Raw genomic sequence first — 17,961 nt, 5'->3', positions numbered from 1 at the left:
TCTGTCCCTAAAATTGAAGAGCCTGGCCAGTACAGGCCGCGGAGTGGCGCCTGGCTTGGCCGCTCCACCAGGAACTCGGTGTGCTCTTTCAACAGAAAAGAAGTGAGATAGACCTTTAGGTTTCAGCTGGGTTTTGATTAGGTCCTCGACGTATAAGTCCATCGCAGCTTTACCCTCCGATTCCGGCAGGCCTAGGATGCGGACGTTGTTTCTCTGGGAGCGCCCTTCCTGATCGTCGAGCTTCTCCTGTAACTGTTTAGTGACTCTTTCCATGCGCTCCATGGCTACTTGCAGGTCCGAGGTGTCCTCAACGAGTGATTTTGTAACTACCTCCACTTGAGACACCTTCTCCGCCATTTTCTGGAAGTCTGCCCGAAGCAGAGTGACCTCGGAAGAGATGGAGCCCACTGTCGTCCGGACCTCGTTGAGGGTTCTCATAACCTCCTCTAAAGTCACCTTTGGAGTACCACCCGTTTCTGGAGTTGCGCCAGCGGAGTGGCGGCCGCCACTCTGGGATTGTCCATGTTGGCCGTACGCAAATTTGTTGAGCTTCGCCTGTGTCGACGTGCTCCTTGTGCCTTTTCCGGCCATGTTGTTGTGGTGTTGATGGAGGTATGCGTACTCGGCTGCTGGGTTAGCTCTTGGCCTATGAGCCACGCGATTCCCCCGGGCGTCGGGCTGTCAATTGTGTGTTCCACTGGGTCCAAGGGGTTCCCTGTGTTCCCCACAGGGCTTAGATGCGTTGCAGCCGGTGGTCGCGACGATCAGCACGCCGGCCTCCGACAAGGTCTGGTGCGGCCTGCTGCGCGGCTGCTCTCGTTCTCTGCGTGCACTGTAGCGCTACTAATTGCGGTGCTGTGGTGTTTCTTTAGCGGGTCTCTGCCGGGGGGCCTCCTGTGCAGCGCGCCCGATCTCCCCCGTGCACTACTGCAGCATTGCCAATGCGGGACTGTCTGTACCAACAGGGCGCCACACGAGTCAGGCAGCGCCGCGGACACCCCCACACAATGTTGCCTCTGCGTCAGGATATTGGGGCTCAGACGTGTCCCCTCGCCAATTTGGGGTGATTCTTGAATCGGCCGCAGCGCAGGGAGACGGTAGGGCCCCCAAAGCAGATCGCCTTACCCTGTTGCATGAATGGCGTGTCCGGTCGCTCGTTCCCTCTAATATGGTGCCGTCCGGGGCCCAGGGAGGCCCTCGCCCTTGCCGGTTATCGCTCTGCCCCCAGACGGTGCTTGTGGCCAGTCCCGGTCCAGATAGCTCCCTTGGTCCACACAGGGGTGTGCGCTGGAGAGGCGGTGCGCTCGCGCACCCCTCGCGACAGAATGCAGCAGTGGCCGGCCGGCGTCACAGCGCCCGGGCCGAGGATGATGGACTTCCGTCCGGGTCCGCCAGCCACTTTAGGTCGGTGCGGCTAGGCAGACGCAGGCCCCAGATCGTCGTCTCAGGATGGAGCAGTTCCCGGTGTCCGATTACCACCGGAGTCGGAGCAATTAGCGCCGCTCGGGTCCCCGAGCCGATGTCGCTCCTTCGAGCGGGCGAAAAGTCGGATCAGTGTTCGGATAGATAACGCGGGCCGTTATGCCTGGAGGAGCTCCCGCTTCAAGCTGCCGCCATGCTCGGCAGTTGGCCACGCCCCCCGTGTGTGACCTACTTGATCGCAATGTAGACCGGAGGCAGCAGTCAGCAAGAGCACACTGCCACATGTTGTTGTCTTGCGATGCACAGAGTTAGTGACACCTGGGCAGTTGTCGGTAGTAGTGGATCACCTCCGTAACGATGGTCCTTATTTCCGTTCAGACTGAACCCCAACTTCCTCTTACGCTTCTCCTTGCATGCAATGATTTTTACTCTGCCTTTGAATGACAGATGTCCAGTTCTAATTCTGTGTCCTACTTGAGCGCAGCATAGGCTGGGAGCAGTAATGTGTACTATGCCAATGCATGATCACGACTCAGTTCCAATTGTATGACCTGCTTGTCCGTTGTGGAGGCCTAATGCTGTAGTCAGACAGGTGACGTAGGAATGCCATGCACAGCGTTGGGGGCCCACTTCGAAGGGAGTATACTGATGTGAAATCAGCAATTTACATATGTACTCTGCCATTCTGTAATCAAGTCTCAGTTCCAAATGTGTCACCTACTTGACCATAGTGGAGGCGGGAGGCAGCAGTTGAGTAGGTCAACAGGAAAGGAGTAAAGCAGGCCTGTGTCGCTGAGGGTTAGATGGTCTGAGGAGGCTGCCAAGGTCGAGGGCCTTGGGCTACACTGCAAACAATAGCACGAGTCATAAATCCATTTTGTGAATACCAAAAGTAGTAAGTGCATTCTTTGAATACCAAAAGTAGTAAGTGCATTCTGTGAATACCAAAAGTAGTAAGTGCATTCTGAAAATACCAAAAGTAGTAAGTTTAGGATTTTGTCTTAAGTTAGTTCTGTGAATCGGGCCCTACGAGAGGTAGCATACTAAAGAAGTTACTGAAACAGGGTGTCACTGTCATTTTCAGCATTTGGACTCTGCCCCACAGGGACAGGTCAAGGTGTGCCCACTGCAAGAAATCTTTCTGTTGATAAGGGTGAGAAGATTATACTCCACCATTCAAGAAAACCTCCTAATGATCCTGACTCCTAGGTACTGCAGTAGTCCCTCCATGAACCCTGTCATGTGATATCCCAAGATGCATACACCTATTCATGAAGGAGTGGAGGGCTTGATTTTGTACCAGTTGATCCTGTAACCCGAAAGGGTTGGGACATTCTCAGTGATGAACATCTCTGCTGCTATAGAAGATGGCAGGTGGGACAGCAGAAGCAATGTTTGTTTCTGTGTTAATAAGTGCCTTAACCTCACCCACAACTGTGGTAATTCCCTACATGTCTAGGACAGCTTGGATGGGCACTGCCGAGGGTTTGATGGCTAGGAGGAAGAGCAACGGGGATAGCAGGAACCCATGGTGGGTACCCCTTATGAACCGGAATTGTTATGGGAGAAAGTCTCTACAGGACCCTTCCGCTGTTGGCCAATTGTACAGCGTTGTCACCCAGCCCCATTTGGGACAGAACCTGAAATAGGTACGGCCACTCTACCTGATCAAACACCTTTTCTGCATTTAGAAAAAGTGCCAAGATCTCCTACAGGTCATCTTTCACACGTGATAAGAGGTGAGCCATAGTCCTGAGGTAGTTGCAGGACCCACGGCCTGTCTAAAAGCCCATTTTGGATTCATGTATAAGCTGTGGGATCACCTTCCCCAAGTGGTTACCCAAGATCTTGGCCATAACAGTAGGAACAGCATCAAGGAGGAAGGTCAAGTGGTAGCTTGCAAAATCCAAAGGGTCTTTATTTTCTATGTGGTGAGGGTAATGACCCCTTTATTGGAGATGGCCCGGAGGGAGTAATTCTCCTCTTTCTCTAAAAAGGCTCTGGTCAGTTGAGTTGTTACCAGGTTCTCCCCTGTGTTGTAATAGTCGACCAGGGAACCATCCTCTCCTGCCAATTACAGGTAGGTAGCGCAAATAGGGTTTTGGACACTTTCTCTTCCATGAACTCTCTTGACAACAATTTGTATCCTTCCACATTGAGGATGGACAGGTGCAGAGGACTCAAGAAAGCATCAATCTGTGCGTCAGAGGTCATCCTATAGTACAGGGAGGAATATAAGACAGCAAATCTGTTGACTATGTTCCTGGGTAGACTTGAAGGTGTCCCAAGGCATCACAGATCATGAAGATTTGCCAGTGGGATTCCCTCTGCCTCAGCTGGATGGCCAAGAGCCTGCCAGACTTCTCGCCATGTTCATAGTGGCGCAAGTAGGGTCTGACCAAGGAACTTTTTGTTGCATCCAAGAAAACTGAGTTCAAGCAGATCTTTGCCCGATCAAGTGAGGGTCCATGTGGAGGATGTGCATTGTGCAATTAAGGCACTAACCTCAGATTCCAGGATGGCGAGGGTGGCTCAGGCCTTACACTTCACCAGTGCTGAGTCCTTCATCTTTATCCAGGATTGATAAGATGGAGTGCAGCTTTTTAAGGTAGCACCTCCCAAAGTGCGAGTACCGGAACGCTGAGGGCGCCCATACGACGGGAGTGGTCCCAAATCTAAGTTAGAGATCCATTGATGTAAAGAAGATAAGGCTTTACCCTTGTCCTGAAGAGGCCGGAAGAAATTGACAGCTGAAATGCATCCGCGTCGACAGCTTTTGTTGAGGAGTCCCATTATTTTATTTATTTATTTATTTATTTATTATTAGTTATCGCATGAGAACACCAAAAGCATACATTCGTACAGTGCATCACACCTGGAGAATACTTACAGCAAGGCAATCCCGCCTCAGATAATACACAGCTGTAATGCCAACAACCCAGCACAGGGCAGGTGGTGCATTGTTGTAAGATCACATACATTAATACAAGTATGAGGAGTCCCCCTAGATAGTGTTTCGTGAGTCTCAGCAGCCTACCCGCTACCTTCTATCTAGCAATATTTTCAGTCACCAACGGTCGAACCCCTCCGAGTCTACCTCCATCATCAAGGCTCCTGCGCTCTCTCGCCCTCTCTGTCCACGTTTACTCCATGAACGTACCAACTCAGAGTTTACACTTTGCATAGAGGACTTTACCCAAATCCCTCTTCCCTCAGTCAGTTCCAGTTATAACCGTCTAATCGTGTTCATCGATTGTGTGCAACAGTGTGTTTTTTTGTCTCCTCCACCTGGGAGTTCAGCCCCACCGGAACTGCTTCCTCATTCCCATTGGATAATTGTTCCAGAAATAAACCCCAGAAATGTTTAGGTCTGCTACGTGGTGGAAGCAGTTAATTCTACTTTTCCAACTGCGTGCAGCAATACAGCATGTCATGTGTCCATCACCTCACCGTGGGCTTCGGCCCCCTCATCCAACACAAGGCAACCACTTGTTTAGCTATAAACATGCCAATATCCACGAATCTGCGCTTTGCCCTAGGCAGCTTTTTGGAGTATCCCAGGAGAGCTACCACAGGGTCAGGGTCCAGCGGTATTTCTAATATTCTACTCAATTCTCTGAAAATCTCTAGCCAATATGTACTAATACCCGGGCATTGCCATGCCAGATGCAAAAAATCTGCTATTGGCCCGCGACATCACTCACACGTCGCTTCCTCCCATAACCCGAATCGACATAAACGTTCTGGCATGTAATATACTCTATTGATGTATTTAAAGTGTATAAGCCGGTGTTTACCATGTAGCAAGACTCTGCTTGTGTTCGTACAGCAGTATTGCCACATATAATCATCTATCGTTATTTGCAAGTCCCTTTCCAAGTCCCTTTGGTGGAGAAGTGTGGCTCAATGGTTAGAGCGGCAGACCCTGATGCAGAGGTCTGGCCCGGGACCAGGGTTCAATTCCCGCCTTGGCGGGTCTTTGGCTCAATTTCCTCAGACCTGATAATTCTCGGCTAGGTGCCTATTCTAATCATGGGTCCCACTCTGCAACTCTGGGCAATAGCTTGCTTAATCTCCACAACGGCCCTAACAGCGCTGGGATGCCTGGCTTCACCTTGGGGGTGGCCAGGAGTGGACATTTCACAGGGAAAAGCCAGGAAGGGTTCCACAGCGGTATGTATACAGCACCAGGAAATCCCGGTATGGGAAATAAGTGCGCTTTGCAAGTACAAATTCATTTAATTTGCCCACCAGCCACGCAGCAGTGTACCTGTTCTCCTTATGGGACATTGCTATTTTGTATATATTGGTAACGACCTTGTGTGGAGATTCAGCCTTAATCACATAAGTTAGTTCAGGAACCTCTGGTGGCTCGTCTAGGTCCTCTCCTAACTGTTCCTGCATGGCCCTGCGTTCCCTGTAGAATTGGAAACGCTGCAGAACCGTGATCGCTACCGTGGTCTCAGACACCTGTTCCCATGTCTTAGCCTTCCCATCTAGAAATAAGTCCCCTGCTGTCAGTACCTGCAGTTGGTGCAATGCCCTCTTCACCCCCCCGATTCAGCAGGGAGCCAACCAGAGAGCCCACTCCGATGGCATATTAGGTGAGCACAAAAGTGCTCCCCCCTGCTGCTGTGGCAAGCAGTGCCATGCATGATTGGTGGCAGTTATCAAATCTAGTATTCCTGTTCGGCGGTCAACCAATTTGAATATCGTCGCCCAAACGGGTAGGGGGGGGGGTTCCGCAAAAAGATTGTCCATCCTGACGAATGGGATATTCGAGTGACCTGGAATCCAGGTGAGCATATGAACCTCCTGAGCAGCTCTGTAGTATAATTCAAATTCTGGAGCTCCCAGGCCTCCCATGCTGTATGGTAGCGTAAGGACCTGCCATTGTACGTGGGCCTGTTTGCCCGCCCAGGCAAGTCTTATCATAGATTGTTTCAGTCTCTGCCTAGGCAGCACCACCATCTTCATAATGGAGATACGCCCAATCAGTGGGAGTGGGAGGCGTTACCAGGCCTCTACATCATCCTCCAATTTGCTGATGGGTACCCCGTAATTTTCTCGGAATACAATCTCAGATTCCGTGTGTAGCTGGATCCCTAAGTACCTAACTGAGTCTGTAGTCCTCTGTAGCGGAAACTCCAACTCGAATTCTGTAGTGGGTGGAGTCAGAGGGAAAGCCAAGGACTTCGCCCAATTTACTTTCAGGCCAGCGAGCGCGCCAAAGTGCACCACCTCTCTAAGCACCGCAGATAGGTTGTTCTCGGGGTCGCGAACGTAAAGTAGCGTATTGTTTGCATAAGTGGAGACAACAATCTTGTATGTCGGGAAACCAATACCCTCGTTGCCATGATATTCTCTGAGCGCGCATGCCAGCGGCTCTGCGACTAGGGCATATAACAAGGGGGAGAGCGGGCAGCCCTGTCTGGTCCCCCTGGAAATGGCGAAGGAGTCAGTGACCAAATTGCCCAATCGAATCCTCGCCCTGGGGTTGGTGTATAAGGTACCAATCATATGCAGGAACACCTGCCTCAAACCCATTATTTTCAGAAAGTGCCGCATGAAGGGCCACTCCACGGAGTCGAAGGCCTTCTCCATGTCTAAGAATACCGCCATCGCCTTCATATCCTGCTTTACATGCTGCATTGTTCCAAAAACGGTGCAAATATTATATGTCAAATTTCTGCTCGGAATGAACCCCGCCTGTTCCGGTGCTACCAGTTGAGGAGCCAGGAGTGCTGGACAATTAGCTAGTACTTTCGCATATATCTTAGCGTCTACGTTTAAGAGGGAAAGCGGGCGGTACGAGCTGCACTTCTCCAGCGGTTTTCCATGCCTGGGGATTCCCACCAAAATTGCCTCCCTCTGTGGCATACAACCCGCTTCGCGCATATCATCAAAAAGCGTGGCTAGAAGCGGAAGCAGGAGATCTGTGAAGGCTTTGTAGAAACCCACTATGAGGCCATCAGCACCCGGGGCGCTCCGCATCTTCATACCCGCTAAGGCCTCCACTATCTCGTCCTTCTCAATGGGGAGCATTAGAAATTCCCTTTGTGTGCTTGTAAGAGACGGAAGTTCAATATGCTCCAGGTAGTCTAGGATCTCCCCATACATGTCCCCCGTTCTTGTTGTGTATAAGTCAGTGTAATACTGTCGTAACCGTGCCGCTATATCTGCGTCATCGGTTAAGAGCTCTCCTTCCGCCAAACGTATTGCTGTGATTTGCGTCTTCCCCCGCTTTGCACTTAGTACCCTTGCAAGTACCGATCCTGGCCTATCTCCTTCTCCGTACGTGCGTGCCGATGCATACTTCCCCATGTGCTTAACCTCCCTGTCTGCCTCATCGTGATATTCACTTAATAGTTCCTTAATCTCTTCCTCTAGGTCTTTGTTAGTGTCTGACACCCGGCGTTCCTCTAGTTGCCCTAGTTTCTGTTTCAAAGCTCTTAGTTTCTGTCTAATGGCTTTAAGGACCCCCAAGTGCTTAGACATCGCTATGCCCCTGATGTAAAACTTACAAGCCTCCCAAATTGTTTGGAAACTATCCACTGTTCCTATATTTGCCTCAAGGTATGTGTCAATCGCCTCCGCAAGCTCCTCCTTGAAAAGTAGGTCTAGCAGTGAGTAGGGCGGGAAGCGCCATGTAAACTGTGGTATTGTTTACTTAGGGGCAGTCAGGACCAGGAGCAACCGCGAGTGGTATGAGAGTGTGCGTGGCAGGACTTGACAGGCTTGGATTTGTCTCAACAATGACGTGGAGGCCAGCCAATAATCTATGCAGGTATGCAAATTGTGAAAGGCCGAGTAGTGTGTGTAGCTCCCTGTCCCAAGTTGCGTGTCCGCCATACGTCATTGAGGTCAATACTAATCATTACGCTGTTCAGGGCAAGTGCAGTGGTGGCGGGCCTCCAGGCAGGACCCGCTGACCTATCCAGGTCTGATCCCGTACCAAATTAAAGTCCTCACCCCATAAAAACTGTGCGTTATGGTAGCTACATGTGGCCATGGACAGCGATATGAAAAACTCTGGGCAGTCACAGTTAGGTCTGTACACGTTTACTATCACCAAATCCATGCCCTACCCCTTACATCGGGATATTGCAAAACGCCCCTCCGAGTCTGCCCTCAGCAATTCTAACGTGTGGTCTGACTTGGAGTTCACCCACGACAGCACACCTCTCATGTGCGTAGTGAATCCTGCTACAGTTATATTATCGATGAGACCTCTACAGCGGAGCATCACGCTCGTCAATGGTAGGTGGGTCTCCTGTAGCAGGGCCACATCAATATCGTGTCTGTGCAGGTAGCTCAGAAACCTACGCAACTTCCAGTGGTCATTAGGACCCCTGACATTCCAAGACAGCGCTCTTATATTGTGCGCCCAACCGGGGCTATCAGCTGTAGCCTGTCCCACCATCTGAGCAGTCGCTATCCATAGTGTACCCTACTCTATCGTGTGTCCATGCGTTGTACTCTGCATGCATAAACAATAACAGATCTCCCAAACAATCAATAACCATCTCGCTCTCCCTCTCCCCTCTCCCACAGTTGACAACCCCCAACATGCTTACGCAGTACCCCGGAGCCCACCCTAACATCCCTTTTTATCTCGCCACAAACAAACCCCAACAACAAGGACTGTGGTGCTCAGCACGCGTGGGCAGAGGTCACTCCGTGTATGGAGAATGTAGCCGCATCACACTGTGCTCGGTGCCCCCTCCTAGTCCCGTCATTTCAAGCCTTATGCATCACCCAGTTCCAAAATGTTCAGATATGTCCAGCCTATACATCCCTGCACATATCATTTATACACCCCTTCATCCCATTAGTTTCAATGCACTGTCTGCTCTGGGTATTAGCAGTTCCACACCGGTAATTATTCTACCAAGGATTGCAACCCCCCACCTTACTTTTGTTTGTTGTCAACGTCCTTCTGTATCAGTCCTGCTCTTCCAACGGGCCACCCGCTGCCTCATCCAACAGTTGATGTTCCGGGCTTCTGTGTTGTTCCCTCGACCACCCCTTCAAAACCTGCTGTAAGGCAATCGGGCATGTGAAGATATGAGATCGCCCCTGCCGGTTCACACGTAGTTTTGCAGGGTACAGCATAGCATAGTTAATGCCTAGTTCTCGCAGTTGTCTCTTAAATGGGACAAAATGTTTCAGTGCTTCCTGCACTCTTGCTGTAAAGTCAGGTATATTGAAATATCCAAACCCTTAAACCTGAGGGACTTCTTCTCCCATGCCACTCATAGTGCTGCATCTCTATCCCTATAATTAAGCAGTTTTGCAATAATGGGTCGCGGTGGGGCACCTGGATGAGGTCGGGAACCGAGAGAGCGATGCGCTCGTTCCACTACAAACACTGTCGAGAAGACTCCCTCTCCCAGCAGCATGATCAACAGCTTTTCTATAAAGCTCAGTTTTTTTCCAGGTGGTGGTCTCTGGCAGGCCCGTGATTCTTAGGTTGCAGCGCCGCAAGCGGGCTTCCAGATCCTCAGTCTTGTCCTGCAGGGTCTGCATGAGTTTCCCCAGTTTCTTGTGGTCAGTGTCCAGGGTGGTATGCGCTTCTTCCACCTCAGTGATCCTCCTTTCCAACATATCAAGTCTCTCAGCATGTTTATCCAACCTTTCCGCCATTCTATCCATCCTGTAAGTTAGAGCTCCGTATGTCCGCGCCAGCTTGTTTGCTCTCCGTTGATGGCAGTCTCCCAGACTCTGCATCACCGGCGTCGTGGGATTTCGAGCGTTTCTGTTCAAACAGCAGCTTTGACTGTGTCTTGACGCCTCTTCCTATTTTGCTTGGTGGGTGGGCGAGTAGGGCCACACGCGTAGCCCCAACTGTTTGAAAAATACATCAGCTCCGCGGGAGGCAATCAGCGCCAAACCACAGGCCCCACCGGTATACACCATAGTCCTGTGATTAGCACTTGCCAGCCAGGCCCGGGGGGGAGGGGGGCAGATCTTTTCCATCCTCGTTGTTATGTGCCACTTCACTAAAGCCCCATGCTTTCTTCTCCGTCAGTTGGTTCCGCCAGACCTCTTCCACACACCTCAGATTATCTGCGCCATCATGCTGTCACACACCGGAGGCGCTCCTTATACCCACAGGCCGCAGCCCGCAGTATGCAGTGGCGGGGAAGTGTTCCTCCACTCTTCCTCACACTCCTCCGGGCAACCAGGTGTCTCCCCGCCACAGGACTCGCTGTGGGTCCAATCGAGCCAGGCCTGTGCGGTCCACTCTCTGCACACCGCTCAGAGATCGTTTCAGTAGGTGGGAGCCTACCTCCTCTAATTCCCAAGGTGGGACAGTGGGGGTGAGCGAGCAGTGCCTCCAGCTTCACACCTGCTGCACACGCCAACCAAATATTGGGCAGGAGGGCACCCTTGTTCAGGTAGTGGGGCTCCCCAGACCTTGCCTCTTTGCTCCTTCTGCCGCCACAACCACTATCAAGGCCTCTCCTGACCCCTGCCACTCCCGCCACCAGGGCCACGTATACCCTGTGCACCCTGCTCCAGGGCACCGCTATCACTGGGCCGCCAGGTCTTTCCAGGGGGGGTTGGTGCCTTTGAGTACCCCTTGTCAAGATGTGTACCTCCCGCCCGTGAAGGCCGCTGCCACCTCAGGTCCGCCACCACCGAGGGTGCACCAAGTTCCACTCTTTATGCTCACTGGGGGCGGGGGGGTGGTCACCAGATGGGCTTCTCTTTCCCCAGCCTGTCCCGCGCCGGGGATCGACTTCTTATCTGGACGTTGTTCTCGAGGGGTCTCGCAGACCGAAACCCTCGCCAGGCGCCGTGTCTCTTGTCTCAGCCCCTACACCAAGGCTCGGTCGCTGCACCACATCCGTCGGGGAGGATGGGAGAGGGGAGAGGGCGGGGGGTATCGGCACTCACCCCGCCGCAGCTCATCTGTCCAGCGCTTCTTCCCGCTTCTACAGGGTTCCGCTGGCAGCAATTAGTCTCAGACTAGGTGCCAGAGGCAGCGCCACACGTATTGTGACACAACGCCACTCAGCCGCTCACCACAGTCCGCGGCTTGTCGGCCTGAAACCGCACCTGCCTCCCGCCGCGTTAGCTCAGAGCCCGCACCTCCAATGTAAACCAGGACTTCTCCCTCGGGCAGCTCTGACAGCTGGGCAGTCTTCTTTTAAGGCAAATTGTGAACCGGTGATGCAGGATATTTGGAGGATATTGTCATGACAAGACGGATCTCGGGGCTCAAGCGGCCATCTTGGACGCGAGCAAGCTCCGCCCCCCAGGAGACCCATTATTACAAGCCTGTTAAAGTGTTTATTAGCACATTATGAAAAAAGAGAGAGGTGTGATACCTCGTGTGGCAACAGGACTATCTCGTAGTGTATCACTCAGACAGCATGAGTGAACACTAGTGGTGTGAATTTCTTGTTAGGGTATTGGAGAAACTGTGTTTTGTATATATATATGCATATTTGTATGTTTTTATGTATGTCCATGTATATATTGTTTTATGTTTTTTGATCAATTTATTTTCAAACTGATTGGCGGGCCAGGGACTGGTCCAATGGCATGTGTGTGAAATTAAATCATTTGTACTGTTTGTTTAAAATTCAATAATAACGTTAGGGTAATTGATTGTGCCCTAGTCGAAAATACATTTGAGATTCATCCCTCAATACTTTCTTGTTCTTCATCAATTTGATGTTTTTTGCCTAGGTGTAGGAGGGTCATTTGGGCACACCCCTGTTTGCTTGTTTTAGAGGAAATTCCAGCATGCAAAGTTGCTGATATTATTCATCTTCAATAGTGAATAGATCTAGCCAGGTATTTCTAATTGATAGATTGTGCTCTGCACCAAATAGGTTGGAGATACTACTTGAAGTCTGAAAGACAATGTCCAATCAAAAAATCTGCGACAGCATTCAGGGGCCCTGCCATGTGACCAAGAAGATATGCTGCTGTTCCAGCCACCTCCAGCGGCATAGAACATCTTGCCAGAGAATCCGGAACACCAGTCTGTTCTAACTGTTTTAGTATCACATGGCAGACATGCTCTCCTGGAGACGTGCACCAGCATCACCAACAGGAAGGCTTGAAGTGCAAGATAATTCACACAAAACTCCAGAAGGTTGATATGGAGCAGGAATGTTTTTCCGAAACCCGCTACGTATGTGAGGAAGGGAAGGTGGAAAAAAATGAAGGTTATAGCATAACCCCATTGAATAAATTGCAGGACCCACCTCCCTTACACAATAGTTTTTCAGCCCAGGTGGATATGCTGAACCCTGAAACCAGGCAAAAGTTACAGAGGATAACTTAAAACAGCTTGCTAGCCATTGCAGCAGAGAATCCTGAATGGTAAGGTGGTTTTCCCATCTGGCTTGCACAATTTCTGCAGGTGCTCTGCCAAAAGCCTTGAAAGTGCAGAGTCAGCTTCTAAACAACAGGCTGGGAGGGCTGGAATTACCTGTAAGCCAGCCGCTCCCTAGAATAGACTCTGAATTTTCAGCAATGATGGGGAAACTGTTTTACTGGAATCAGAAATCTCAGGGATTTTGCTGTAGAGTGACTGTCCTTGAGTGATTCTAGTGTGAAACAAGCCTTTTCTACGAGTAGCCTGGAACTATTGAAGAGCAATTCCATTATAGACGCTTTTACATAACCAGAAAACCTGGTTGCCGTCTGAGCACATCACTGGTGCTAATATGTCTGAGAATGCAGTCAGTAGTATCCAGGCTGCCTCTTAGAATATACTTTGCCATTTCCTAGCTGACATACATTATCCATGCCAACGAGGTTTGAACTTCCTCTAAGGCAGCCAACAAGATGTTGCTCGCCATGTCCCAGATGACTACCTGCCCAAAAAGCAAATAATGTTGATAGACCTAAGAGCTCGGCTAATCAAGGAAAACACCTCTTCCGAAGAGCATCAATTCTGTTTTCATTCTCTGTAAGTGTGATTGGCCAGAAAGGAGTTAGGGTTGGCCCTACATATTAAGGCATGAACAATGAAGCGCTCCAATGTTGGGTGCTTTGTTAAAAGTCCAGATCACCGGAAGTCACTTGATATTGTCAAGCCATAGGTCAACTGACTGGCGGACATGAACATGGCTTGGCCCATGTAGGCATAAGGGCTTTATCAAATGGCAGTTATGGCTCAGATGAAAAAGACCTCGTTGAAGAATCTCAGACCATTCATTTCTTGTTGGTGGGCAACTGCAGCTCTAGTATTTCAGCGGCCCCTTGAACCACCACTACAAATAAACACTTTACTCCATCAGTGAACCAGGTGATGAGTCTAGCTCTGTTGAGATGTATTTAACCCACTGCCATTTTTTACAGAACATCATCATTATAGTGAGGAGGGTTCAATCTGTCCCCTTCATCTTCATCATCTGTGTCTTGCCAGATATAGGGTGCCTCCTGCACAGATTCAAAGCCAAAAAGGGCTTCGAATTTCTGTCAATAAAGGAGCAATGGAAGAGGTCTTAGATTAGATCCAGGCTTTATGAGAATGAGTAGAGCCTGTGGTAATTTATAACACAACATCTATTTGGATATGACTGGCGAAGGCTTGAAGTCCAGGTATAGCTTTGAAACTGGGTCTTCTAGTGGGGAAGATGTTGTCAGGGGTTGATATGCCAGTCAGTGGCCGTCTGACTGGCTACCCCTGAGGTTCCTAGGGCTCAGAGGCATGCCAGGATTGCAGCAAAAATCTTCAGCGTGGCCTCCATGAAAGTGCTGTCTGCTGCCTGGGAAACTTAGGGCCCGATTCACAGAGCTAACTTAAAACAAAATCCTAAACTTACTACTTTTGGTATTCACAGAAGTTAGGATTTTGTCTTAAGTTTGTCTTAAGACAGACTTAAGACAAAATCCTAACTTAAGGCTGTCTTAAGCCTGTCTTAAGACAAACTTAAGACAAAATCCTAACTTCTGTGACTACCAAAAGTTGTAAGTTTAGGATTTTGTCTTAAGTTAGTTCTGTGAATCAGGCCCCTAGAGCATGCTGGGTCCAACTAGGGACTCAGTTTGACTTCATGGGAATTCAAAGGGATGCGATTATTACCTTAAAGCCCTTCAGATTTCTTGCTAGAATTCTTGCAGAAGCAGCTTTGTGAATGGGTAGGGACAGGACCTGGTACAGAAGCAAGACCCATGCTTTGATCATGACCTCATCTCGTGCCCAGCAATGCACTGTTTCACCTCCCAGTCTTACATTGCCTTCAGGTGCATGAGGACCCACTTGTTGCACAACCTCTGCACATATAGGTTTACAATTTATTTTAAAATGTGGGCGGCATGAGGGGGGAGCAGGAGGAAAATGGGGAATAGTACTCCAAAATGGGTGGAGTTAACAGAAACTGAATGGGGTGTTAAGGTAGGTAAATGCTAATACTGAACACACACCCACAAAAGAGTAGGCACTATTGAGTTAGTCAAGCACCGCAAATGCCAGCCCTTGGCACTACAACACCCTTCTGTAGAAATTGTTGGTGGCAGTGAATCATTTAATCATCAAATACTGTATCATTAATCCATAGGGATTAATAATACATTTAAATTAATTTTGAAATTAAATGATATGGGTTTTAGTTATACAAATGAAGGATAATTAAGAATAATGTTTGTATAATTTAATTGTTTTAATTTATGAATATACTCCATTTAAAAAAGTACTTGTTCAAATTATTGTATTATTATTAATATTTGAAAATCAAATTAGTATATTTAACTTATTTTATAATTGAATTACAATTTAGTTTAAGGAGATAATGTGTTGTATATTTTTTATTTGTTTTAATTTAAACAGTTTTACCTATATATTATACATTAATATTTGTTTTTTGTATACTTTATTAAATGTCCCTATATTTTCGCAAGAATAGATTGATACCCCACGGGTGGATGTCTCCACTAACAGATGGGTAGCAAATAATAGTCACTTTACACTCATAAATCAAGTTTTAGGACTTTCACCCCCATCATTATGAGGGGGTGTAGACATATGTCAACATCTATGTGTAACTCTTCACTTGGATAGTAATCATTCATAGTTTAACTGAGAAACTGTCTGACACACCATTTAATTAAATGAGTCCAAGATTCATGTAGTGAGCGGCCCTAAATGCATTATGAAGTAAAGACACAGTTAATCTGAATTTATAGTGAGACAAATAACAAAGATATTAAGCCAATTCACAAAGGTAAGCTTAGGCTTAAGCATAGGTTTACCACTTTTTGTTATTTACAAAAGTAAATTTCTAATAGTAACTTTACTACTAGTAATTTTATTAGTCGTACCTTTATTATTAGTAACTTTAAAGTACAGTACTTAAACGTAAGTCCAATTATGCTACTTTGTATTTACAAATTTAAGTTACTGCTAGTAACTTTACTACTATTAAATTTACTAGTAGTAGCTTTACTATTAGTAACTTTATTACCAGTCCAGTAAGTTTGCTAGTAGTAAAGTTACTAGTAGTAATTTACCTTTGTGAATACCAAAAAGCAGTACATTATAGTCTCAGTTTATCTTTGTGAATCAGGCCCATTGTTTTTACATTGCTTATAGAAACTGCTCCAATGTATTGGTGGAACATTTAAATATGATCATGTTTGAATGCAGGAAGATTTTTGTTTTGAAGATTTAAAGGCTTTTCTTATACATACTTGTATACCTATACAAATGCAAAGACTCAAATATTTTCATGTGCAGAGTTCTCTGCAGTTGTAAAGATACTACACTTAAAACTACACTGGTAGTTTGTGAATGGCAAATAAATACTAAACTTGCACCTAAAGTGCAAGCTTAACTTTAAGAATAAGGCCCTTCAATGGTGTTTTCAAAGCTGTATTGACCAACAGTAGACTGCAACGTAAAACTTGCATTTGCTAAAACAATTACTACTTCATCCTCAACAGTACTTTACATTGCATGGAGTCTTTCTGCAAAAATACCTGAATCCTGTCCCTGTTATGGTAAGGTGGGTGCCACCTCCTGTGCCTCCTCTTCTTGGCATCACATCAATAATTGTTGGCGTCAAAGAAACTCTGTAGATATATGGAATCTGGTATGTGATGGAGTCTCCTCCATTGACGACACGGACACTGCAGTTCTCTGAATCACCAGGTCCTGTAAAAATATGTGCAACAGAGATCTGAACTTGCTATTCAAATACTCCATGAACAGTCCAATCATCCAAAAGGTGTTAAGAACTTAGTCAAATATTACACACTAACCAAAGTTGTGTTTTTCTAAAGCAGTATCACAAAGAACAGCAAACTTTTAATTAAAGGCATCACAGCCCAGAAATATATTCTTGCATTATGAGTGTCTTGAGCACTTGGTGAGGAGGGATGTCAGCAGGTACATATTTTCATTAAGGGAGTGTGTATTTACCCTGCCGCCTGCCAAATACTACATAATCCCTGGGGTTTAAACCAGGGCAACAAGGACTACATGAACCAGTATGACCCGCAACATGGGAACTAGGAGGACCTGTGCCAGCGGGATGAGGAAATCCAGACCCAGGAGGTCCATTACTAGGTGGACCATGATTGTGGAGACCAGGGCAGATGGAAAAGATCAATGTGAAAAAGGAAAACCAGAAGGACTAGAAGGACTAGGACAGGGCAGGAGGACCAGAACTAGGATGGCTATGGAAACCAAGGCTAGTTTGACCAGTACCAGAAGACCCAATATGTGAAGATCAATCAATCAAAGACATTTATAGAGCGCACTACTTACCCGGAGGGTCTCAAGGCGCTTGGGGGTGGGGGGGGGGGGGTGCTGCTACTGCTCGCACTGCCAGGTGTTGAGCTTCTTCCTGAAGGAGAGGTGGTCTTGGGTCAGGCGCAGGTCGGTCGGGAGGGAGTTCCAGGTCTTGGCGGCCAGGTAGGAGAAGGACCTTCCTCCTGTTGTCGTTCTCCGGATGCGGGGGACGGCGGCGAGGGCGTGACTGGCTGATCAGAGGTGGCGTTTGGTAGCGTAGAAGTTGATGCGGTTGTTGAGGTAGCTCGGGCCTTGATCGTGTAGGGCTTTGTGTGCGTGGGTGAGGAGACGGAAGGTGATTCTTTTGTTGACGGGGAGCCAATGCAGGTCTCTCAGATGTCCGGAGATGTGGCTGTGTCGTGGGATGTCGAGGATGAGTCTGGCCGAGGCGTTCTGGATCCGCTGGAGTCTCTTCTGGAGCTTGGCGGTGGTTCCGGCGTAGAGGGCGTTGCCGTAGTCCAGTCGGCTGGTGACGAGGGCCTGGGTGACCGTCTTCCTGGTCTCGGTGGGGATCCACCGGAAGATCTTCCGTAGCATGCGCAGGATGTTGAAGCACGACGAGGAGACGGCGTTGACCTGTCTGGTCATGGAGAGGGAGGAGTCCAGGATGAAGCCCAGGTTGCGTGCGTGGTCTGTCGGTTTGGGTGCGGTGCCCAGGGCGGGGGCCACCAGGAGTTGTCCCAGGCGGATGGCGAGGAGCCCAGGATGAGGACTTCCGTCTTGTCCGAGTTCAGTTTCAGGCGGCTGGTTGTCATCCACTCGGCTACGTCTTTCATCCC

General features: G+C 48.6%; 1 protein-coding gene across 1 annotated transcript in view; it reads right to left on the bottom strand.

Moving 5' to 3' along the window:
* The window catches only part of LOC147724580 (fibrocystin-L-like), a 1,106,658-nt gene that overhangs the window by 419,122 nt on the left and 669,575 nt on the right, over positions 1 to 17,961 (bottom strand). Inside the window, exon 43 of the mRNA XM_086966124.1 lies at positions 16,369 to 16,543. Coding sequence (XP_086822250.1) covers positions 16,369 to 16,543 — 175 coding nt within the window. The remainder of the gene's footprint in view (positions 1 to 16,368; positions 16,544 to 17,961) is intronic.

This window comes from Lissotriton vulgaris, chromosome 4_1, assembly GCF_964263255.1.
Source record: "Lissotriton vulgaris chromosome 4_1, aLisVul1.2, whole genome shotgun sequence".
NCBI lineage: Eukaryota > Metazoa > Chordata > Amphibia > Caudata > Salamandridae > Lissotriton > Lissotriton vulgaris.
The sequence above is the reverse complement of the archived record's forward strand: the minus strand, read 5'-3'. Positions and strand labels throughout refer to the sequence as shown.